Source organism: Panthera tigris, chromosome B3 (genome assembly GCF_018350195.1).
Source record: "Panthera tigris isolate Pti1 chromosome B3, P.tigris_Pti1_mat1.1, whole genome shotgun sequence".
NCBI classification, from domain to species: Eukaryota; Metazoa; Chordata; class Mammalia; order Carnivora; family Felidae; genus Panthera; species Panthera tigris.
In genome coordinates, this window is record NC_056665.1 from 115,045,250 (window position 1) to 115,070,028 (window position 24,779).

The 24,779-nt window shown below is 53.1% G+C and overlaps 1 protein-coding gene across 3 annotated transcripts in view; it reads left to right on the top strand.

The window, feature by feature from the left end:
- Positions 1–20,688, top strand: part of SMOC1 (SPARC related modular calcium binding 1) — a 154,663-nt gene extending 133,975 nt beyond the window's left edge. For 2 of the 3 annotated variants that reach the window (XM_042990004.1, XM_042990006.1), the window contains exons 8-12: positions 3,827–4,019; positions 4,581–4,663; positions 4,838–4,943; positions 14,002–14,246; positions 20,262–20,688. In XM_042990004.1, coding sequence (XP_042845938.1) covers positions 3,827–4,019; positions 4,581–4,663; positions 4,838–4,943; positions 14,002–14,246; positions 20,262–20,278 — 644 coding nt within the window. In that variant the 3' untranslated portion in view covers positions 20,279–20,688. The remainder of the gene's footprint in view (positions 1–3,826; positions 4,020–4,580; positions 4,664–4,837; positions 4,944–14,001; positions 14,247–20,261) is intronic. The other variant, XM_042990005.1, reaches the window with a different exon arrangement.
- Positions 20,689–24,779: the final 4,091 nt, after the last annotated feature.

Genomic DNA, 24,779 nt, shown 5'->3' on the forward strand with positions numbered 1-24,779 from the left:
CATGGTAGCCTCAGGGCAGCTTCCAGGAAGGTGAAAGTTGAAACTGCAAGGCCCCTTAAGGCCTAGGCCTGGAAGTCACACACTGTCACCCCTGCCCTTTCCATTCGTCAAAGCAAATCAGAGTCAGCGTGGAGGGGTCTGCAAGAGGGCACAGATACAGAGAGGTGCGATTCACTGGAACCATTTTCTAACCACCTGCCGCACCAAGGAAAATAAAAATATGGGTTAGAATAAAAATTAGATGAGCATGTGGCAGTGAGAGATGGTATTGAAGAAGAGTGGACAGCATAGCCCCGGGGGCAGACTCCCTGGGCTGGATCCCCAGCTCTGCCATTTTCCAGTTGGATGACCTTGAGGAAACCATGCAGTCCGCCTGTGTTCCTGGGTCCTTTTCTGCTCGGTGAGGGTCATAGTGACCCCTGTCTTCAGGTTTGTGATGAGTTTGAAGTGAGTTAATACAAGTCAAGTGCCCAGTATCAAGCTTGGCACATGCTGAACACTCAGATAGAGTGCGAGCTCTTAGTATTCATTTTGCTGTTCTGTGATGGCAGGCGAGTGGCCAATTTGGCTTTAAGTTTTCAGTTCCAGAGCAAAGTGGGCAAAAATCCTCGGATGCAAGATGTGCAGTGTATTTAGGCCGAGAACAATCAGAGGTTCAGAAGAGGCTGTGCTGTGTCCATGTGCAAGGATGTGATTTTACACACTTGGTTTTAAATGCAGCAGATTTGGGGTAGTCTGCAAAGTGACTGACCCGGAAGAGGTTCACACTAAAAAGAAATGCATTTTTCTCCCAGGGTAACCGATTAGAGGCAGTAACCTCTGTATAAAATTTCGCAAGACACAGGCTTGACTGTCAGAAGCCCTTGACTGGGGTCCCAGCTCTCTTCCCTCTGGCTGAGCGCACTTGGGAAAATTCATGAATCCCTCCAAAGCTCAGCATCTTTGTCTACAAAATGGGCATAAAATAATGGTGCCCACCTCACACAGGAGATTAAGCAAGCTGTCTTGTCACCTGGCACATATACTCAATGAATATTTGCTTTGACTGTTAGCATAAAGATGGTTTTAAGGGAGATTTTCTCTCTGTTGGAAGACAAATTCCCTGGGTACTCTTCACAGAGGGTTAGTGATTTATTATAAACCTCTCCTGTCTTTTTCTTAGAGGAGCATCTGGAATTTTCAGGGCCTGTCATAAATAAGCAAACAAGCAATAAACCCTACATTTGGCCTTCTCTCTAATTCCACGCTCGTCCCTGTTTTTTCCAAATTAACGAGCTTCATCACTTGTATGGTTTCTATTCTCCATACCACTCAGTGCAGCCTCTATGGGAACCGGCTGGAAACATTTCAGAACAGCCTTCAAGGGCTTCCAGAAGTCTCCCGACGGCCCCCAAACCACGGGGTCCCACCTTCTTAGATGGCTTCTCTCCACATTTCTGCAGTTCCAGGATCCCCGACGGTGTGAAGTCAGGTTATCATTCGCTCTGCCCCCCACTCTCTTTGCACCTCTCCCTTTCCATCTGATTTATGGCTTTAGAATGTTGGCCCGGAGGACCTTAATTTAAAGCCTCTGTCAGAGGTTGTTACACGAACGTGGTGCCAGTAAAAAAGCTGTTTTTCTTTGGTTTTTGCTTCTCTGTCGCCTTTCCCGTGGCATGAAATATGAGGTCGGGAAATAAGGTAACCAAATTGGGGTTGGGGGAGGTATTGAGAAACTCTTGTGTAATCCCTAAAAGGGGCCATGGCTCCATCCCAGCCAGGGCCAAAGCCAAAAATCTGGGTCTTCAAGCCAGCTTTATGTCCATGATAAACCAATCAGTTTATGTCTCTTACTTAAGCTGCCTCTAGAGGCTGTCCTGGTGGTAGTTCTAATCAGGTTTAGAATCCCTAGTCTAAAGTCTGTCAACTGTTTTAAACTTCTGTTCCTCCAGCCGAGGAGATCCTGTTTAGTTGTGTGTGTGTGTGTGTGTGTGTGTGTGTTTACATTATGAAAACAGTAGTATTCTTTTTCATTCTCCAAAATCAGAGTTATAGTTTAATAATGAATGTGCTCAGCATAGCTGCCTCCTGACCCTTAGATATTTTTATGCCCCTAAGGAAACATCCCCCTCTCCCTGCAATGAGACTCAGTAGGCTATTGCTTTTCAGCGTTTCTCCTAGGAGTGAGACAAAGAATCTTTTCCCCGTTGTGTGACTTTTCTCGAAGACTGCTTTGGGCTGCTTCGCATCTCTGTGTCCACCTGCTTCGTTCAAGCATCTGTACTGCTCATTTGTCGATTGTTCACAGAGCCATTAATTCAGAGGTTTGACTCCTTTAGAGTTGAGTTGCTGTTAATTTGACCATTTGTGCTGTTCACTGAGCAGCATGAATCTCCAGGTTGCTGGTACCTACTTCCTGGCTCTAAGAATGGTATTTTTTTAATTTTTTTAAATGTTTATTTATTTATTTAGAGAGAGAGAGAGAGAGAGAGAGCACATGCGCACGGGTGAGGGAGGGGCAGAGGGAGAGAATCCCAAGCAGGCTCCACGCCATCAGCGTGGAGCCCGGTGCAGGGCTTGAACCCAAGAACGGTGAGATCATGACCGGAGCAGATATCAAGAGTGAGTCACCCAAGCGGCTGAGCCACTCCATGGCCCCTCTAAGAATGGTATTTTTATAATACACTGTGAAACTTCATGGGTCGCTCAAGACCATTCTTGTCATCTTCAAGAGGAAAGCTATAGACTCGTGTTCGTTAAAGAAATAATAAAGTAAATAAATAGACAAGAGGAAATAATAGTATTTGTTTATGACGTGATCTCTTTTATTGTAAAAAAAAAAAAAAAAAAAAAAAAAAAAACCCAAACAACGAAGTAGGTGTGTGCATATGTATTTTCATGTTGTATGTGCAAAAGAAAAGGTCTAGGAAAGGTAGTGTTTACCTTTGGTGGGATCATGGGGTTTTCAAAATTTTCTTTATACCAAGAAAGGAAACCCAGTGCTATTTATTTTTAATAATTAAAAGACAAAAGAAAACACAGCAGCAACAACACAACAGGAAAGGGAAGTCAGGCAGGTAAACCGTTAGGTGGGATTTTCAGGCCAGGGGCCTTGTGGGGCTGAGGCCTCCCCCAAGCCGGCCTTGCCTGGCGAGGGGCACCGCACACAGCCTGGGCCTGGTTCTGGGACTCCGGGTTTGGCTGTAAGGCCGCCTTCGCGCATTGCCCGAGGCTACTGAGGGCAGCCGCTTCCTGTGGGTGTTTCTCTCTCCTGCTGGATGGGGCAGTGTTGTGTCATCGGCTCAGGCCTGTCCAGCCTCCTGTTGGAGCCTGGGAAGGAGTGGGGATGGGCCCTGTCTCTGCTCCTCTTGGGCACTGAGCATCGCTTCTCTGAGGCTGGCGGCCGGGGCGCTGTCCTGCTGTGTCTGGGCTCGGGAGAGCATCCGCACACACAGGCGTTCCTGCGTCAGCTTGTCAGCTCCCAGGGGCCAGGCTCCTGCACCTCCAGGAGCCAGGAGACAGTGCATCAGCAGGAGCCACTCTGAAAACAGTCAGGGAAATTCCACCCCCGGGGGGCAAACTGCCATTCGGATGAGGAACAGACCTGCCGTCCAGGGCCGGCTGGTTGCGCCGCGGTAGAACCTACTGGGTGTGAATGCTAATGAGCCCTGGCCGTGGAGAGGCTGCAGCCAGCCCCTGCCACCGTGGGCCGGTGTGGGAGCCACAACTCTCCGTGGTGATTCACCAGCCATCAGTTCCTTGGGGACCGGGCTGGATCCTTACCCCAAAAGCAGTGGTGAGAAGCCACGGGAGGGAGAGCCCCCAAAGGCTGCATCTTCTCTTACAGAGAAGGTCCATTCGTGTGACCAGGAGAGGCAGAGTGCCCTGGAAGAGGCCAGGCAGAATCCCCGGGAGGGCATCGTCATCCCTGAGTGCGCCCCCGGGGGCCTCTACAAGCCAGTGCAGTGCCACCAGTCCACTGGCTACTGCTGGTGTGTGTTAGTCGACACAGGGCGCCCACTGCCCGGGACCTCCACACGGTAAGCCCTCTCTGCCCCCCGCCCCCAAGCCCATCCTGCCCTTAGGGAGACCCTGGGGTAGGAGACCCAGCTCCCTGTTAGGCTAGGCTTGTGTTTCCCTCCTTTACCGGCCCGGCCCGGCGGGAATCAAGGCACGAGGAGAACATTTCTGCTCCTGGGCAGATTCGGTCCTGGTAGAAAGACCTGGGTCCCGGATTCTGGTAACAATTCTGTCCCTTCTTCGCTGGGTGACCTCGAAAAAGGAGGTAACCTCTCCGAACTCCAGTTTACCGGCGAGAAGGTTATCGCCCCAAGTCCCTAGGTTCTGCGGATCCCAAAGATCCTGCGTGCAGACCTCAGGTGACTGAGGCGCCGCTCTGCTTGAGTGGTTGCCATGCCATGCCTGAACACGCCTCTGGAAACATTGGTACTGGGATTGCCGGGTGGCTGCTGGACAGCACAGGCGCCATTCTGCTGCTGGCCCCGGGAGTTCTAGGCTTAGTGACAACAGGGTGGCTTCGGCTGGCAGTGGCTCCAGTTCCCAGCCCCTCCTTACCCGCCCCCGTGTCTCTCTCCTCCCAGCTACGTGATGCCCAGCTGTGAGAGCGACGCCAGGGCCAAGAGTGCAGAGGTGGACGATCCCTTCAAGGACAGGGAGCTGCCAGGTGGGAGGAGAGGCTGCCCCTTGCTGGTCCCGTCACCTCTTTCTGTTCTTCCAACTCTCGTGGTGCAGAAGCAGCTCCCTCCTCTGGCTTCCCCTTCTGTAGGATGGAGCCGGGGGGGGGGGGGGCATCACAGCGGCCCTGGGATCTGCCCTCAAATCTCACTTTATCTTTCAGGGTGTCCAGAAGGGAAGAAAATGGAATTTATCACCAGCCTCCTGGATGCCCTCACCACCGACATGGTGCAGGCCATTAACTCAGCAGCGCCTACTGGAGGTGGGAGGTGAGAACGTGAGCGGGATGCAGGCCCAGCCGGGGATGTGGGTGCCTGACTTTCCGGATGCTTCAGGAGGCTGGGAGAGGGGCTACGGGTTGGGTAGGGCAAGGACTGGTCCTGCCTTCTGCCAAAAGTCTTCCCACCCTCTCCCCTCCCTGTTCTTTGGGAATTGCTTTTCTCTGCCTTTTAGTTACCTGATTACAGGCAAGTTTAGGGATGTCTAGAGACTTCCAGTGCCTTAGCCTCAGGAGTGGATGCACTGGGGTGAGAGTCCTGACTAGCAGGAAGGGGGAGGGGCATGTAACCGGGCAGTGAGGGCAGGGAGGGAGTACACAGCACTTGGTGATTTTTCTTCTCTTCTAAGAAGGCAGGAATCATGTGCCTTTTTTGGCTTCCTGAGAACCCCAAGGGCTCTGGGCAGTGGGATTGGACATCGCCATATCCAAATCCAACTTAATTCAGCAGCTGATACGCTGGCTGAGGCAGTCCTGACATGAGGCTCAAATGCACACACTCCCCAGTGACCAGCATCCCAGGCCTCACTAGTTGGGCCCATTGGGTCAGTGGTGGGAGCACACACGCACGCATGTATCCATCCACCCATCCACACATTTAGCACCTGTTGAAGCTGGTCTAAGGACTAGGAACCCAGGGATGTGAGGCATGTTCATGTCTGCAAAGTATGCAGCTTAGTGGGGATACTGGGCTGTAGCAAACACTTGCAAATTGCGTGGTCAGTGCCAGAATAAGGTGGAAGAACAGAAAAGGGTCTGCTAACTCAGTCCGGAGGAATCAGAAAGGCTTCCTGGAGGAGGTGATAGCTGAGCTGAGTTTTGAAAGACAAGTAGGACTTAGCCAGTGAAAGAAGGAAAACCACCCCAGGAAAAGGGAAAGAACACTGTGGCTCCAAGAAAGGGCACACCCATTGTCCAGTATAGCTGGGCTGGGCTGGAGGGGGTGAGGAGGAGAGGAGAGCAGCGACAGATGAGACAGAAGAGACGGCCAGGGACCAGGAAGCCAGAGGGGAGGCACAGAAGGGGTGTGTGTTGGGGAGGGCGGCGTCGGGCTCCTACAGCAGTGGAGGAAGTACCCATGTTGGCAGGGACGGGCACCTGTCTCTGAGCTCTGAGGCCCAGTTCCTCCGCATCTGCCCAGAGACAGAGCCATCATCAGCAAGGCAAGGAGTGCCACCACGGTGGCAGGTCCAGGCTCCAGGCCTGGGGAGAGGCCCCTGCATAGCCGCCTTGCCGGCGATCCGCAGGAGCACAGGGTATGTGTCTAGCGTAGGGAACCAGGACCGCAAGCTCAGGGGTGCTGCATCCTGTGGCAGGCGAGGGTGGCTGTCCGGAAGACCCAGTTTTAGGTCACGTCCAAGTGAACGCAGAGGTTGCCTCCTGGTTGCCACTCTTGGAAGGTGCTGGTCTGGTGCACTTCCTCTCAGCAGCCCCATGTGAGCTCTCAGGCTGGTTTCTGGGTTTGCACACCCTGTGGATAACATCAGGCCTCCCCAGGAGGTCACAGCACTGAGTCTGAGAAGATGGAGACAGGGTCTGATAGGCTGGGAGATGGGAACAGCTTGGAGGCAGTCGACGGTGCTCAGCGACTGGGCATTTAAAATAGAGAGGACTGTATCCATTTCTCCAAGAAGAGGGGGCAGGGGAGTTTGTGGAAGCATATTCAGTATTTATTGCCTTTGTTACTCATGCTCGGAATATGAAAAATGCCTGTCGTTTCATGCAAAAATTGGGATGAGATATTTATTAGAAGAAAATGGAGAGGCACCTGGGTGGCTCAGTCGGTTAAGCGTCCGACTTCAGCTCAAGTCATCATCTCGTGCTTTGTGAGTTCGAGCCCCGTGTCAGGCTCTGTGCTGACAGCTCAGAGCCTGGAGCCTGCTTCAGATTCTGTGTCTCCCTCCCTCTCTGCCCCTCCCATGCTCACGCTCTGTTTCTCTCTCTCTCAAAAACAAATAAACATTAAAAAAAAAAAGAAGAAGAAGAAGAAGAAAATGGAAAAAGTAAACAGGAGGGACATGGGCTTAAAACTTCCAGGTCTGAGTGTTTCCCATCCACAACCACCTGGGGCTGCTGGCTCTGACCAGCCACTTAGGGAGCCTGCCTGGTGCTTTCTCCGCACTCCTGAGAAGACAAGACTTCAAATTTGTCCCACTTGCTTCCTTGGGAGCCCAGCCCAGCTTCCGAGCATGGCCTTGCCTCGGCCCCAGGCAGACTGAGGGTGCCAGGAAAGTACCAGATCCGGCTCGGTCCTGGGCCAGTGGGTGAGGGGTCCATGGAGGTCAAAAGCACAGGTAGGTCCCCCTGGCCAGGCAACATCAGGACTGATGCCTTGCCTTCAAATCACAGGTTGCAGGGATCTTTACAGAAAATAAAAACTAAGAAGTTTACAATGTTTTTAATACCAGTTTTTAATACCAACGTATCCTTAGGGAAGAGATTTTTCTTTTTCTTTTTAAAAACCCTCTTTTTTAGGTGTAATTTAGAGTGGGGAGAAGATTAAAAAAGGATTCTTTCCTAAACACATTTTTCATGTTAAGCTCATATTATGCCAAAACTGGGTTTGGTGTTGATGAGAATGAAAAGTTTGAAATGCATTTGGTAACTGTGTTACCTGGAGGCTGGACTTGTAATCAAAAGACACACCACATGAACCAAGACATAGTTTAGAAATCCGGGAGGAGAGTTGGGGGCCGGGGGGTGTGGCAGGAATTGGGGAATGCAGGAAGAAAGAGCAGCATTTACATGAGGAGGCCACGGCCAGGGGTAGCAGGTTCTCCAGGTTTTAAGCTGTAGCCCCCACCTGAACTGGCCCTGCAAGGAGGGTCTCACTGGCCATGTCCCAGCTGCTGGTCCTTCTCAGTCCCTCAAACAGGCCTTGAAGAACCCTCCAGGTTCCTGCCTGCCCCAGGACCTCCATGCCAGCTGCTGCTGCAGCCTGGAATATGAGGCCCCATCCTCCTGTGATTGGTCCCGACTGTCCATTTAAATGTCAACTTCTTAGCAACCAACCCATCTAAAGGGGCTGCCAGTCACCCTCTGTCGCCACACCTCTTTTTAATTTCTCAGCCAGGCACTTACCCTAGCTGGTATTTTGCTGGCTTGTTTATTTATTGTCTGGCTTACCCTACTTAATGAAAATTTAAGTTCTATGGAGAAGGAGCATTATCTGTCTTCTTCCCTGCTGTGTTCCTAGAACTCAAAATAATCCTTGGCACATAGGAGAGGTGCAATAAATATTTGCTGAATGAATAAACAGCTAGAAGGATGGGTAGATAGATGGATAGATCCCTATGTGATACAGAGAGACATGTCTTGATAAGGCCTCTTGATCCTTACCCCGCACATCAGAGGGCTCACCAACTACTGAAAGACCAAGAGGCCAAATCTAGCCATCAAATTCACCCCGGTCCTTCTTTGTCCCTACAGCACCCTGGATGGGCCCAAGAGACTTGGGACCCCATGTGGAGAGACCCTGGCCAGGCACTCTTCTATGATAAAAGAGCAAAGGCATGGGGCAGCTGGAGCCTGGGGAGCACAGCTAGAGTAGGGCTGTTGAAGAGAATTCAGGAATCCAGGCTGGGTTTTGGCCTCTGCTCTGAATTCGGGCAGAATTGGGATCGTAGGCACGGAAGACTAAAGTCAGGGAAGGCACATCTGATCCCTCCTACATCCTCTCAGGGTCTGGCAATTAAAGCTGGACATCAGCTGGGGCCAGTGGGAAGAAGGGACAAAGAAGTCATGTCTCCCCCCCCCTGCAACCTAACACCTGTCAGGCCTACAGATTCTGGCTTCGCACCAACTCTTACATTTCTATCCTTCCCTGGTATAAGCTCTGGGTCGGGTTCCGGGGACGAAGTCATGGTCGCTGCCTGGAGGGGCTTCCGATCTGATTGAGAGAAGGGGTATAGAATCACAGGATTGCACTATGAGGTCAGTGGGGTAATAGAGGCAGAGAGAGTGCTGGGGGGCTTCAGGGGCAGGAGGGCACGTGAGGGAAGGCTTTATATATGAGATGATAGATACTTCACCTGAGTTACATCTTCATGGACAAAGGGGTAATGCCTCAACCTAGATGGACCAGGGCAAAGAGGCCCTCGGCGTAATGAGGCAGGGCCTGTGCAAGGAGTTGTAAGAAATGTGCCTTAAATCTGGGAGGCAGGCAGAAGGTGGGGCTGTGGATTGGGGCAGAGACCAGATCATGCCAGGCCTTGTGATTCACGCCAAGTGCAGGACGATACCCATGATTAGGTGAGCTTTTTTTTTTTTTTTTTTTAATGTTTATTTATTTTTGAGAGAGAGAGAGAGTACAAGTGGGGGAAGGGCAGAGAGAGAGGGAGACGCAGAATCTGAAGCAGGCTCCAGGCTCTGAGCTGTCAGCACAGAGCCTGACATGGGGCTCAAACTCACAAATGGTGAGGTTATGACCTGAGCCAAAGTCAGACGCTTAACCGACTGAGCCACCCAGGTGCCCCATGAGCATTTTTGAAGAATCATCCCGAAGGCCATGGGGAAGCTGGATGGGAAGAGAGCAAGATGGGCTGGGAGCATTCTAGCCATCATCCGAGCGATAGGAGAGGGGGAGCCCCACTACAGCTATGAGGGAAGGGATGGTTTTCTGAAGCTTTAGCATTGAAAGTAATCAGATTTGAAGACTTATTAGTGATCGGACATGGCATAGAGGGAGATGTCTGCTTCCTTTTCTGGGCTTCCAGCCTCATTTTGTGGGGGGGCGGGGGGGGAGCGGTCCTGCCCAAATCTAAGAATAGGCAAAGTAGAATAGGGTGTCCATAGAAACATCCGTGGTTAGTACATGGGAGGGGCAGCCTGTAAGTATCATTTGAGGACAGCAGTTCTCAATGAAAGTTTGCAGGATGATTGAATTATCCTCATGCTCCTTCCTTCCAGGGCTCTAGGAGGTGAGCTCCTCCTGAGACCAGCCCTCCCATGGCACCCATTAGCATTCATCAGACCCAAAGGAAAAGTTCTGAGATCCCAGCTGGCAGTCTTCTCAAGCAGGGGAGCCCTCTCCTTTTTCCATCTCGCCCCAGAGAACGTGAACTTTCCGGGGAGGTGGGATGGGCTGCGTGAGCCTTCTGGCCCCTCATGCGGTCCCCCACGGAGAGACCATCTGTACTGTGGCTTCCTCCTTCCTGCCTCGAGTGGTTACTTGTTGATGGCCTTGTAAGGCAAAGTGTGGAATATGGCTGACTCGGCGTTTCCCAGCCCCACCCCCCTGCACAGCTGGCCGGGCTCGGACCCCACTCCAGATGGGGCTCCGTTGGTCTGCTTGGCTTGGCCAGTGCTTCCAGGCCGTCCCGCCTCACCTTCTTTAAAACTGCTTGGGACAGCAGAACAAGGCCCAAGATCCTGGCCAAAGCAAGTTTTCTTGTGGCAAATGGGCTGGCTCTCCAGCTGTGCATTGCAGCCAAGGCCTGGCAGAGTGAGGATGCAGAAGCAAAACTGAAAGTGTTGCAGGAGAAGGGCAGCACCTGTCACCTCTGAATTTGGGAGAACAGTCAGTGTGGCCAGGGAGGCACCCAGCTCTAGTGTGTTTCGTCATCCCTGGAGGTCAAAGTCAACAGGACAGCCACCAAAACAGCCCAGAGACAGAGCGGACACCAGTCTTTGGATTTGTTTTTCCAAAATCTAGAATTCATTATCATTTGGGTGTGACCTGCCACACCATCTCCAGGGACACTTGGATAACTCTACACACCCAGTGAGCCCTTTTAGTAGAGTGGAACCTCACCTGTAGGGAGGCCCATGGCATGGACCAGCGCTGTTAGGTCATTTAAGGAACAGATGAGCAGATTTGAATCCCAACAGTCCCAGTCTCCAGCAGGGGTTGTGTGTACACATGTGAGAGAAAGGTTGGAGGTCTGATGCCAGCGGAAGGAAGCCTAGAGCTGGGAGGGCAAGTTCCCAGTGTTTTTAAAGGATACTTCTAGAAGGCCGCAGGAGCTGGAGGGATCAGGGGGGGTATGGCTTTGAGGGCAGGGGTAAGTTTTGGGGAGTCTCACTGTGATGGAAAGGGCTCTAATAAAACTGCTTGAGAGATTCCTGGAAATTCTGCGGGAGGCCCTTTGGCCCCGCCCATCGGGCATTCCCCTGGGAAAATCTCAGCTTCTCCTGAGCCAACCGAGGCCTCTTGGCTCTTTTGCACATGCGTGCCTGCTGCTGGTGTGACTAAACCCGGACTCCTGACACAGCTCAATCCTGACTCGATCTTGTATGAAGTATGGCAGAGACTTAAGATTGTTGCAAACTCAGAACCTGATTTTCAGAGTTTTAAGCTGAATGCCTTCTGCAGTTTTTTATTATGTTTTGTTGGAAACATGGAAACTATCCCTAAACCCCTCTAGCTACCGTCCTTTTTCTCACCCCATCTTCTTCCAGAAGGCTCATGGTTAAACAGTGTTCTGGGGCCAGGGCTGGAGATCCTTCCCTGTAGATCAAGCGTTCTTTACCTGAGTCCATGAGCTTAGATGAGGTTTAGGGAGTCCATTAAACCCTGGAAGTCAGCACAGTGCTATGTGCCTGTGCGCTTTTCCAGAGAAGACTATAGCTTTGTTTAGGTTCTCAGAAGGGTCCATGAGCCCTCAAGGCTAAGAAATTCTTGCTTTAAATGTACTTAGAGCTTGGCCTGCGCTAAGTATTGGGTTCCAAAGTAGGCCCCTAGTGCTGCCAGCGTCACAGGTAGAGCTGGGCTCTGTTGTCAGGAGTGGAGGTGGGACGGTGGGTTTCTGGAAGTCAAAGGAGTTCAGAAGCAGGGAGCCCTACGTGGAGGGCAGAGGAAGGGGGAGGAAGGGGGAAGAGGCAGGACCTGGACAGGCTGAGGGTGCGGCAGAGAAGAAGCACCACTCGGAGGGGCCTCAGAAGACTTCTCCCAGGAGAAGGAAGTAATCCTCGGAGTCTCCAGGGCCAGGTCAGGCCAGTGGTCATGGCTGTGAGACGCTGCTGGGAGTGAGGAGGGCAGGACCAAGCGGACAAAAGGAGACAGGGGAGGGAGGGAGAGTCAGAAGGAAAGGAAGGAAAAGGGAGCAAAGCCAAGTGATGGTCTCTCTGCATGGGAAGAAACTCCCAGAGGTTGTAAAGTCGGAAGAAGACCAGCCCAAAGGACGGTGCGGGAGCTCCATTGGTGGAGCTGCTGAGAACCGGACAGGCTGGAGCCCCAGCAACACGTGTCGGAGGCAGTGGGCCTCTGCTGGCAGGGCGGCTGGGCGGGATGACCTCATCCCTTCCCAGCTCAGCGACTGAGGCTTTATTATTCCAGCCTCTAGGTAGACATGACGCTATGCTGAGCCTAAAGGTTAGAGAAAGATCTGCCTTTGCCGCCATGGGGCTCTTATGGCCTCTGGCAGGAGGGGTCCAAAGGGAGAGTCCCCACTGGAGTACCTCCCTTGGGGCTCTTCCTGGCTGTCCTCTGCAGCCCACGCCCTCCCTCGCGTTCAGGGAAACACAGGTAGGCAGGGTGCTCAGAGAGGGAGCTGACCACCCTCCCTCCTGTGCCACAAGCATCTTGATAGAGAATTTTCTGCTGCTCACCTGGTATACCCTGCAGGCTTGAGAGTGAATGTTACGGGTGAAATAGAGGGAGCTCTGACACGCCAAAATACCACGTACTGGCAGAAACAAAAATCTGAGCTCTACGACAAATAACTCCATTCCTGTTTGAAGGACCTTCTGAGCCTGCTTTCCATGACAGACCAGGCAGATTCCCAAAGAACCAGGGGCTGATGGTCCCTCACACCTTGCCCAGGTACTCCCTGCATTAAACCTGTCCAGAAGACATCCTGCTGGCAGATCCACCATCTGTGCTGCCTTGGAATCAGCCCAGGGTGCCCGGGGGGAGGGAGGGGGGCTGCCCAAGACTGCAATCCACTTAATTAGGAATGGGCATTTAGCAGGGATGCTGGCTTTTTTTTGGTAATGAAACTTCTTTTTCCCTAAACATCGAGGGCACTTGGGGATGGGAAAGGGAAAGAGTTTGCTGGCTCGTTCATAGGGGTGGGGTCAGAGATGGTCCCCTCCCTTCTGGAAAACTTGGCAAACCCCAGAGAAGAACCCCAAGGTGTTGGCAAGTGCCGTGAATATTTTTCTCGCAAGATATAGTTTCTTCTTGCCAGATGCAGTACTGTGCATACGTGGGCTGTGTTAGACGTGGTCACTACTGTGCACCTTGACACGAGGAAGCCTTCTTGGTTGCTATAGTCTGGTACTTTTAAGCACAATCCCCCGGGGTTCTAGCATACATGTGGTTTCCTAGGTCCATCCCAGACCTCCAGACTTACAACCTCTCCATGGAGAGACTCACCCCTAGTAGGTCTGGGACTCGCCAGTTTTAGACTTGCTCTGTTTGTGTCCATCACAATTGTTTTCTTCTCTCGATTCCTACTGCACTTGTTGCCCGACAGTGACAGGCCCTGGGAACCTCACGCTGAATTGTCACTGGCTGATCTCAACGTATTTGGCTCAGTCTTACCAAGACATTGAGCAGTTTGAGGCCCGGGGCAATGCCTCCCGGGACCTGGCCTGGTGTTGGGCGTGTGTGCGTGCTCAGATCGCCCTTTCCCGTAGTCACGTTGATTGAGTGAGTGTACACGTTCACGTTCACATGTGAACCGCAGCTTGTCTGGCGATGAACCCTAGGCCAGGAGGACAACGTGGATCCCAGCTGTGGTTTACTCAGGTGAATGAAATCCATTCAATATATCTTGAGCCCCCATCTTATGCAAGAACATTCCTGCCTGTGGTAGAGGGTGAGGAAGGTTCACGTAAGAAGGGTGACCCACTCGGGGACCCCTGAGAAATAAATTATCCGGTCTCGAGAGTCTAGCTGGAGAGGCTGGCTTGATTCTGCTGCAGGCTGAGTGGGGCTGGGAGGTCTTTGGCTTGAAAGAGCCTTCGCTACCTGACTGCTGGCAGCTCAGCACGACCACCCTGGCATTGCCCACGTGGGAGAGACGTGCAGTGGGGCCATTGGTTCCTGCAGGATCCTGAGTGGTGCTGTCTGGGGTGGGGGTGGGGGGTGTCTGCCTGTGGCCCAGGTTTTCAGAACCAGATCCCAGCCACACGCTGGAGGAGCGAGTGGTGCACTGGTACTTCAGCCAGTTGGACAGCAACAGCAGCAATGACATTAACAAGCGGGAGATGAAGCCCTTCAAGCGTTACGTGAAGAAGAAAGCCAAGCCCAAGAAGTGTGCCCGGCGTTTCACTGACTACTGTGACCTGAACAAGGACAAGGTCATCTCACTGCCTGAGCTGAAGGGCTGCCTGGGTGTTAGCAAAGAAGGTGAGTGCTCACTCGGGTGTTCCTGGCCTTCCAGTACGTGCCCCACCCAGGCACAGGGACCACGGGCTCCTTCGATAGACGAGATCCCAGGTACTCATTTATTCAACTGCTTATGAAGAGTGTGTTACGCTTTATGCTGGATGCCTGGTACAGTTGACAGATAAGGTCCCTGTCCTTCCACAGCCTACCGAGGACATAGATCTTAAAGTGTTTATGTGCATTGTGGTAAGCGCTAGGAGAGGGTATTAGGAGAGGCCAGGCTGCAGTGACAAGCAGACCCACACATGTAGTGGCCCAACACAGGAGAAATTTGTTCATCTTGCCTTTGTAATACTTCAGCATGATTCCAGGTCATGGTGTGTGCGTGTGTGTGTGTGTGTGTGTGTGTGCGTGCCTGTGAGTGCAAGGGGAGGAACAGGAATGGAGACTGTACTGTGCAGTCACTCTGAGATCTATCTTGGCTAAGAATGACTCTTCCTTCTTTATTAGGTGGCTTCCAAGGTCACCATGGCGGTTGTTTCCATTCTCAGTAAACCAGATGGAGTAAAGCATGGAACAGTGCTCATGGGGGGGTGGGGGGGTTATGCTCCAGTCCAGGAAGTGACACACGTTACCTCTCATACCCCGTAGTGGCTGGAACTGTCACCAGACCACACCCAATAGTAAGGAAGTCTAAGAGCGCCCCGGAAGAGGAGGAGAATGTGGATTAGGTTTTCTGGTGGAAACCTAATCATCTCTGTCATGATAGAACAAGTGCAGAGTGTTGTAGGAACATATGTAGGGGCACTTAAATTAGCTCAGGGGCAGACAGCCTCGGAAAACTTTGTGAAGGAAGCGATGTCTAAACCAGCCATGGGCCACAGGCTCAATCTAGTCGCTGGCCTATTTTTGCATGGCTTGTGAGCTAAGGATAGTTTTTATATTTCTCAAGGGACGTCATTTTCAAAAAAGAGGAATAAATGATAGATTGTACACGGCCTGCAGAGCCTAAAGTATCTACTACCTAGTTCTTTACAGATGAGTTTGCCAGCCCCTGATCTAAACCGATACCTGCGGAATGGGTAGGAGATGGCCGAGGCAAGGGGTCAGCAGAGGGAGAAGTGTTCTAAGCTACAGCCTAGAGTGAAGATGTAGCGGTGAGGAACGGTTCTAGAGGAACTGAAAGATGTTAGTGGGACTGAAATGCGTACTTAAAGGTGGCAGGAGCTGGGGGGTGACAGGAGGTAAGGGGAGAGTCTCAACTTCATAAGGGCAGTAGAGAACCATGGAAGGGGTTCAGTCCAAGAAATGATAGGATTGGTTTTTGCTTCAAAAATGCATTCTGGCTGCAGTGTGGGAAAAAAAGATAGCACACGAGCGAGGCAAGGTCCCCCCAGGAGTCTGTGGCAGGAGGCGACAGAGGCTTGAGTTAATGAAAGCACAGTGGGAGTGAAGGGAAGTGAGTGGTTTTGAGAAACATAGAGCCGCAGTTCTGGTGACCGAGTGGATATAGGGATGGAGGTTGCTTTGGGCAACTGGAGGGCGGGTCTGTTCACCGAGTTGGGCAACATGGAAGGACAAACAGAGCAGGCAGAGGGGGATGGAGAAGACAACCGGTATGGATTGAACGTGTCAAGTTGGATGCATCTCAAAGACCAGTGGTTCTCTAAGTGCAGGCGAAGGGTCGGGGCTGAAGATGCCAACCTGGGTGACACCGATTTGCTTGAAATGGAAGCTTTGAAAAAAGCTGAGATTGCCCAGGGAGAAAACTTAAGGGATTTTTCTGGCTCATAACCCTCGGTGAACCCAAAGGATAGCACAGGAAGTGGATGAATTACCGCCAAGTACCCTGTCTTGGGATCTGCCCCCTCCGTAGCTGGTTCTGGCCCTCATTCTGGGGTGTGTGACCCTGGGTGAGTGAGCTCATGGCTCTGGGCACTCCTGTCTGATTGAGGACGCCTCTCTGTGTTCCCATAGTACTCTGGGTCCCCAGGACACAGTGCAATGTCCTGGCTCCAACCCCGCCTCTGCCACAGACTGGCTCCTTCACCAAATACAAATTACTCCACCACTCTGGAGTTTAGTTTCTTCATCTGTAAAATGGGAACAACCACGGTATCTACCTCAAAGGACTGTTGTGCTGACTCAGTGGGACAGTGAGTGAAAACACTTATCACGGTGCCCGAGACAATGAAGGAACTGAATCGAAGTTCCACATTACTGTTCTTCTTCAGATTATTGCCTCGGTCAGCAGCACTTCTCACACTGTGTTGCAGCTGACTTTTCTGATTCCCCCATGGAGCCCTGGGTTGAGTCACCTCGGTTCTACCCCCAGCGCGGTGCACGGTGCCATCAGATCCTTGTCGGACGAGTGAATGAATGAATGAATGAACGAGGGGCTTGCCCCCTGTGGTGACATCACGCTTTGACACCCGTGGGGTTTGTGCCCATTTTTCGGAGCATAGGCAGAGGACCAGTCTTGGAAAGAGACCACCCAGCGTTAGCGTAGACCCGAGGCCCACCTAGGGGCATGTAAGGATCGAGGAGGGATGGCCCCACAGGGATCTGTAATGACTCTGCCCTCAGTCCCCTCTGGTCTACCCAGCACACAGATGCCAAGGGGAGGCCGAGTGTGGTGACCTCTTGGCCACAGAGCGGAGAGGGGCTTCCTAGCCTTTCTCTGAAGCCTTGCCAGGCCCCAGGTGTCTGCCATCCCCGGCCGATACACGGGACCTGAGGGAAGCACCCAGGAAAACTGTCACCTGGATTGTGGTATTTAGGGAGCACTGCTCCTCCTCAAGCCGGACTCAGCTGAGAACAGGCTTTAGTTTCAAGTTACCTTCACAGCTGTGCCCAGGGAGGCCCCTAGAGTGCAGCTGCCATCCTTCCTCACCCAACACCTTCGACCCTCCCCCTGAGCTCCCCACCCCGGAAGTGGGACAGAGAGGCCCGAGAGCTCTGCGGCCGCCGCTGACCCCTGAATGCGCTGCCTGGTTGAAAGTATGGCTGGGGTGCCTGTGTCCGCGTGCGTGTCTCTGCGTGTGTCATGCATAGGCATGTCCGTGAGTGTCCCTGCGAGCATGTCTGTGTGTGTGTGTGTGTGTGTGTGTGTGCAGGTGTCTGTGTGCATGTCTGAGTGTGTGCCTGTCTCCCTATGTGTGTACATGGTCTGTGCGTGTGCATGCATGTATGCATGTCCGTACATGTGTCCCTCTGTGTGTGTGTGTGTGTGTGTGTGTGTGTCTGCGTACGAATGTAAGCAGGTCTCTGTGTGTGTGCGTCCTCAACCCATTTTGCAGTCGAGGAGTCTAGACGAGCCTAGAGAGGAATAGCACTTTGCTCGAGGTCAGAGGGCCCACGTGGGGTGGCATCATTGCTGGCATTTGGACCCAGCCTCAGGATTCCCAGGCCAGAATGCTGTCCCCTCCATGAGGAGGACCCCAGAGTGTTTGAAGGTGGTCCCTTGTGTGAGCAGGCCAGTTTTGCTTGCCTGAGGAAGGCCAAGGGAGACAAGACCAGCGGTGAGTCCGGGAAAGCGGGGGAGCAGGCCCAGCTGGGGGTGACATGAGCAGGAGTAGAGGCTGTTGGGCCCGGGGCACCGCCTTCGAACTCGGGGCGGGAGAACCCATAGCTTCCAAGCAGACAGTGCCTGCAGGAGAAGGGAGCATTAGTGAGAGGCATCGGGGAGGTGGGGGCGGGAGCTGGGGGTGAGAGCAGAGGCTCTGAGGGCAGCCTGACCTAGCTTTTAATCCCAGCCCTGCCGCTTGCTAGCTCTGGAACCTCTGAGCCTCAGTGTCCTCATCTGCAAAATGGAGATGATAGCATCTACCTCCTAGATTGGGTGCGAAGGTTTAACAAGATGGTGCACGTGAGGAACTTAGCCCAGTGACCTGGTTCGTAGTGAACGTGCAAAAGAAATTGCTAGTATTGGAGGAGCACACCCAGGGGCTGAAGGCAGCGTCCCTGGGTCGCTCTGCTCCGGAGAGCCCCAGAAAAGTCGCTTGGGCCGAAGGCATGTGGGGAATGAGCCCCTGCATTGGTCATCTGATGTCATGCGGTGCCCTCTGGTGGGCCGAGAGAGGCTTGCAGGCTAGGTGGGGGGCTCCCGGGGGCTGGGGGAGTGCACGAAGTTTAGGGATGAGTGTGGCTTTGGGTCCGAGGGACCACATTTCCTCAGTTTGTAAAACATCTTCATCAGGATTATCGTCCCCGCCCTGTGTCAGTACAGGCAGCGTGGAGACTAGTTCCTCCGTTGGTGAAAAAATCCCAGCCCTCCCTTGGAATTGCCCAAGGATGCCGCCTGCCCCGGGTTCAGGCTTTTTCTGTCCCCTGCCCTCCTCGGTGGTTCAAAGCAAGACCCTGGGAGAAGGTAGCCAGGTCCGAGATTGCTTCACCACGTAAAAGCTGTGTCGTCTCCGAGCCACAGCTCCGCCGTCATATGATGGAGACAACGTGGTCATTTTATAACAATCGTATAAAATTGCCCCAAGGAGTAAGCCATGTGATGTAAGCAAAGCATTAGTGCCGGGAGCCTCCACAAGCCAGGCCTGGACACCAGGGGCCCTGCACTTCTCAGCTCGGTGGGCGGCATGATTAGAGGGCCCTCCTTCTCTGTGGGAATCTTTCTGCTCACCGCTGAGAGAGGCCACTGCTGGGCAGAGTGGATGAGCGATGGGATTCAGAGCCAGGCCGGATCCCGTCACTGCCCACCTGCCTGCCCTGGGCCCGCCACTCCCTCTCCAGGCTGGTTTCCTCACCTGTCAAATCAGACATACCAGCATCTACCCCACCCCACCCTGGGTTGTGTCACTTTCTCAGGGCTTAGGAATGTTAGCAAAACCGGGGGCGGGAGCATTGAGCTGCGGGTTCACGTGACCGGCTGGGTGGGCGCAGGTCCCCTCAGCACTTCATGCTCTTCAAAGCCCTTTCTCCACTTCATGAATTCAGTCAGCCCTCAAGGCGATCCTGTCAGAGGCAGAGCGGAGACAGCACAGCTGTGGCCCCGATTCCCAGTCTGTAGACTGACCCAGTGGCGTTGAGGTACATGCACAAAGTCACGCGGCCTCCAGGGGTCATGCAGAGCTGGCCCAGTTCTTGGTGCATCCGCCTCTCAGCTCCCACTCCTCCTCGAGGAGCCCTGGGCCCTGCAGAAGCCTCCAAGATCCATAAGCCCCCAGTGGGGCAGAGTGGGCGTTAGCAAGGGGAGGCTTGGGCCTTGGCTAAGTCCCTCAGTTGCTGCAAGCCTCAGTTTCTAGATGATGAGGCTGGACCACATGGTTACGGCCAAGATTCTCTCCACCCTGATGTTCTGTGACCTGGAGAACCAGGACCCAAGAAGCTTATGCCGATGTCCCTCAGCACCAAAGCCCTCTTAGCTAATAGTTGAGGGGATTTCAGAGAGATACCCCAACGAGGGCCTGGCCTTTTGGAAAAGGGACTCTGTTTAAAGGTGCTGGCCAGCGGCGGGTTCACCCGGGCAGAAGAGGGCCACCAACACCCCCAGAGCAGGAGGCATGGCCACACAACCTCTGGCTCTTTCTCGAGTCCATTCCTCATTCAGGGGGTTGCAGGAGACAGGCACCCGGGTAGAAAGGAAGCTCCACCAGTTCTCGGGGCCAAGGCCACTTGAGTGTCGTATGTTCCTGTTTGTTGCAGGTGGTAGTGTTGGCAGCTTCCCCCAGGAAAAATGAGCAGGTCCAAACCGATTCAGGAAGTTGTCTTCTTTTTGGGGTCCCCGCCACGGACCCCCTAAATGCAGCGTTGTAGTACGGCAGGAGTAGAGGAATCGGCCAAGTAACTTTGGCTCCCATTTTCTTTCTTTTTTTTTTTGTGCCAAGAACGAAGAGAAGGATTGGTTAGCACTACAAGGGTCCTGCTGTCCCCACCTGTAAGCCCACCGCTGCCACTCCCAGGTTGGGAGTAGTTGATGCGTGTCGTTGGGTTCCTCATAAACCTACCTCTAACTCCTTGCTTATTCCCTTTCCCAGTAGGACGCCGTAAACCTACCTCTAACTCCTTGCTTATTCCCTTTCCCAGTAGGACGCCTCGTCTAAGGAGTGGAAAACCAATGGGCAGGTGGAGAGACCAAGGAGTCAGGACGGACCATCCAGACCATCCGACCCACCTAACCTTCACCGATTCCGCCACGCCCCCTCCCCCTTCCCCGCCCGCCCCGGCCCAGCCACATCCCATGTAACATAAGTGGTGCCCACCGTGTTTGCACTTTTGACAACCCCCATTTGCGTGTTTTCTTTTTGGTTTCATTTTAAAATACCAATATCTAATACCACAGTGGGAAAAGGAAAGGGAAAAAGACTGTTTATTCTCTCTCTTATTGTACGTTTTTGGATCTGCTACTGACAACTTTGAGGGGTTTTTTTGGGGTGGGGGGGGAAGGTGTTTGTTGCTGGGACTGAGAAGAAAGAGATTTATATACTGTACATAAATATATATGTAAATTGTATAGTTCTTTTGTACAGGTGTTGGCATTGCTGTTTATTCCACCCCCTTCCCTGCTCTTGCTGTGGGGCTCCGGACACACGGCCCGGCTTTCTAGAACCCAGAACTGAATCCTCAGCCACGCCGGAGACCGACCCCTGTGTGCATGTAGATGGGAGCCCTGTGATCATATTGTAGACTCCATGGGGTCTTTTCTGGTGGGAGGAGGGCACTGCCCCTTGATTTAGCTGTCAGATCTGGCAAGTCACTGGGAGGCTGGCCTTCTCAAGGGAGGTTGGGCTGGGGGGCAGGTGGGAGTTGCCCCTGGAGGGCAGGCAGTAGCCAGCACTGGCATCAATTCCCCCGTCACATGTTCCTGCTCTCCAGACCGTCGGGTGGCCCAGAATCCATCCGTGGGCACACCAGTATCCTCATGACCCACCGAGCAAATGACCCTCAGACCATTTGCATGAAGCCACTTGAAACATTTTCACCCACGTTCAGCATCTACTCTGTAAAGCAGGAGAGGGGAGGCAAAGAAGAAAAAGACACACAGTGGGGCCTTCTATTTAGTCGATTTTTGACAATTTTAAGCAGTGGAGGGAAGAGGACAGAAGGCCCACACTGATGAGTGCAGTGCCAGCCTCCTGCAAATGCACGAGTGAGGCTTCCCAAGACAGACTCTCAGCAGCGAGGTCAGACTGGGGCTTCCCATCCATTCTCTATCTCCCCTGCCATCCTGTCCTCGGTGGTTACCACAAGCTGGAGGGGGGAGCCCAGCGAGCCACCTTGTTGGTAAACTCAATGGTTTATTTGGTTTTTAACCCAATACTGAAGTTCTTCCTGTTTCTCAAGTTCTTCTAAGGGCTCCCAGGCTCAAGGCCAATTCCAGAGCAAAACTAATCTCGGGCCTCCTGCCTCTGCCTCTTGTAGAAGTGCAGGGATAATAGCCCAGCTAGGAGGAAATGAGGCCTAGCTTTCTGCAGACATTTTACTGGGATTCCATTGTGGGCTGTCCAGCCTTCCTCTGCCTGGTGGCTGCGCCCATTTAGACAGATGTCAGACAGAGGGCAACAAGTTGACATTTAGCCTCTCTTCCCATGAGCGGCCATGGTGGCCTCGAAGGAAGGCAGGTAGCCCAAGACTGATGCCCCTGTTGGATTGCCCCTCTCATATCCCAGCCAGCATTCCCATAAGTGCGCCCACCTCGGCGGACTGTGTACCCCATTTTGGGTCTGGAAGGCATTGGCATCGTAAGCACTGGCCCACTCGAGGCCGTGCTCAGCGAGGGCCCAGAGCGGGGAGTGCACCTTCTCAAGACATGCTCTGGTGGGGCCTCGGGCTAGAGAAGGTTCTTGCTATCATGGAGAAAATCCTAGAAGGTATCTCAGGGGTGACTGGAGGCCCCATCCCAACATGGTAGGGAGGAAAGGGAACCCCCCCCCATCCCCCTTGGCCTGGACCAGATGACTTGGTGTGCTGGAGCTAGATCGACCTTCCTCAATGCCCCAGCCCCTTTCCCAGGCCCAGAGGAAGCATGAAAACACAGAGGGGGTGCCTCCCTGTGGAAATTCATAACCCACCCACCCAACCCTGCCATCTTCTCTCTCACACGCGTGTAGGCTGTGTTGTGTGGCTTTCGTTTGTGAGGAGGGAAGGAGACTGTTTGTAGCTGGTTTTATAAAAAAATAAAAACGAGTAAACCTTCGTAGCCATTGCCTCTTTCTTTGGGGGGCTTATTCTGATGGGAAGATTGCTTTCTCTTAAAAGTTTGGTGTTTTCCCTGGTCCAGGTGCCCTCGCTCTGATCCTAGGAAGTCCGAGTTGTCAGACTAGAAGGGAACCCTCGAGTGGCTACGAGGTGCCCCCACGCTTTGCCGTGAGGACGTTGACCAGTCCCTTTGGCCCTCGCCTACCATTTTGTGATCTCTGCGGTGCTCCCTCTTACCTCCTCAGGCAGCTGCCCCCACAAACCCTCACTGGAACATAGTGAACATTGCTGGCAGTGCTTCGGGGGCAAGGCTCGGGGGGGAAACCTGCCCTGTGGCTTCAGGCTGGTGGAGGTGGGCACCTCGGCCATAATCCCCATCTTAAGACCCCAGGTGGGAAGCAGCTGTGGACAGGGTGCAGCCCCCCCAAAGGGGTTCATGCTGTCTCTGCCCCAATCTGATGGGGGTACATATTCAGGCAGAGGCTGCTAGTCTGGTTCACATTGCTGGAGGGCTTCAGGGTGGGGACTGGCGGCCAAGGTGAGGCTTTAGATTTTCTCCGATGTTACTGGTATCTCTCTTTCGCCCCCTCTCCCCGTGCACCGCTGTGCCTAGAAATGGTTTCCCCACCACCCTCTGAGAAACTCCCCAAGGTTTCTTTTGCCACACCCCATCCCTTTGTCCTTTGTAGGCGAACAGAGGACAATTCCTCTCGAAAATTCTCCCCTAACCCTCTCTGCAGCTAAGTGTTCTGGGAAAGGGTCTAAGCCCTTCAATGTTGTCACACAGGTTTAGTGCTGACACTGTGTCTCCAGGCTCCAGGCTCCAGAGCTCCCTGTGTCTACAGGCCCTGCTATACCTAATGCCACAGCCCGGTGACGAGTGTGTCTTTCTCCCCATTTCACAGGATTCAGACTCAGGAGTCCAGTGACTTATTGGTGGCACCCACCCTCAGATTTTTCTGCCCACTGCCACCTCCCTTCCTCGAGGAGCTAGAATAGCCACCTCTCTCCCCTCCCGTCCAGCTCAGACCCCAGGTGCTTGCATTCAGCTACGAGTGCAGTTTTTCTCTGAGCAGTTAAAAACAACTTTTTAAAAATTTTTTTAAATGTTTATTTAATTTTGAGGGGGAGAGAGAGAGAGAGTGAGCAGGGGAGGGGCAGAGAGAGAGGGAGACACAGAATCTGAAGCAGGCTCCAGGCTCCGAGCTGTCAGCACAGAGCCCGACGCGGGGCTCGAACTCACGAGCCTCAAGATCACGACCTGAGCCGAAGTTGAATGAGCAACCGACGAAGCCACCCAGGCGCCCCTCTCTGAGCAGTTTAGAGTCACGTTAAAAGCCTACTGGTTTGCAGAGGCCTATCATATGCTTCAGGGATTGGGGGGAGAGAAAGAAGGGGGGCATTGGGCCACGCAGGACGTCAGTGGGAGACCTGGGGCAGACCTAGCCTCCAGCAGAGATGCCCAGCGTGGCGTGGGAGAGGACGGGCCCGAGCTCACAGCTGAGTGCAGGGCCAGCCTGCAGCCCCATTCGGCCTTCCTCTGTTCTCTCCGAGGACAGGAGGGCCATCACCAGTAGCAGTCAAGGAAAAGACGGATCCATCCTGTTTCTTCCTTCACCAAGAGGCTCCTGAGCCATGCCTAGCCTCTTCAGGGAGGGAAGGGTTGAGGACATTTTCAGTCGGGATGTGGGCCTGTGCTCGCATCAGAGGAGGGGCCTCCGGATGGGTACCCACCCTTGGTTCTCTGGGGGTCCAGGGGGGGATGGGAAGCTGGCAGCACCCACCGCCTTATACAAAAAAACCCAGAAAGAGCCAGACTGATCATCTGGCCTTTTACTCCCAAGTTCCTGAATGACCCACATAAAGCCACCAGTGGGGTTGAAGACCTTTGGGGCACTCCCATCGTCTGCCCCGTGGCACTTGCCTCTTTTTCGATTGTTCAGGCGGGGACGTGAAACTTGACCTTTTTCGTGCAGTGCCACCAAATCAAGCCCTCACCCCTACGGCCTGGGTCACTGGACCCCTTTGTGTGACCTCCATGAATTGATACAGAGAAGGGTCATGACCTTGGTTATACGCCTGCCACTAAGTATGTCCGTGCTTGCTGGTAAGTGCCCAGAATAGAACTAGAAACATTTAGTGAACAACCTGGTGAGTTTCACAATGTAGATTATCTTTGTGTTTTCTTTTCTATGTTGATTAAACATTTGCAATTCCTACATTATCCAAGAAGAAAAGGACTTTTTCTTTTTTTTAATTTTAGAGAGATAGCGAGTGTAGGAGTGGGGGAGATGGACAGAGGGAGAGAGAGAGAGAGAGAGGGAGAGAGAGAGAGAGAGAGAATCACAAGCAGGCCCCCTGCTCAGCTGGGAGCCCAACGTGAGGCTCGATCCCACGGCCCTGGGA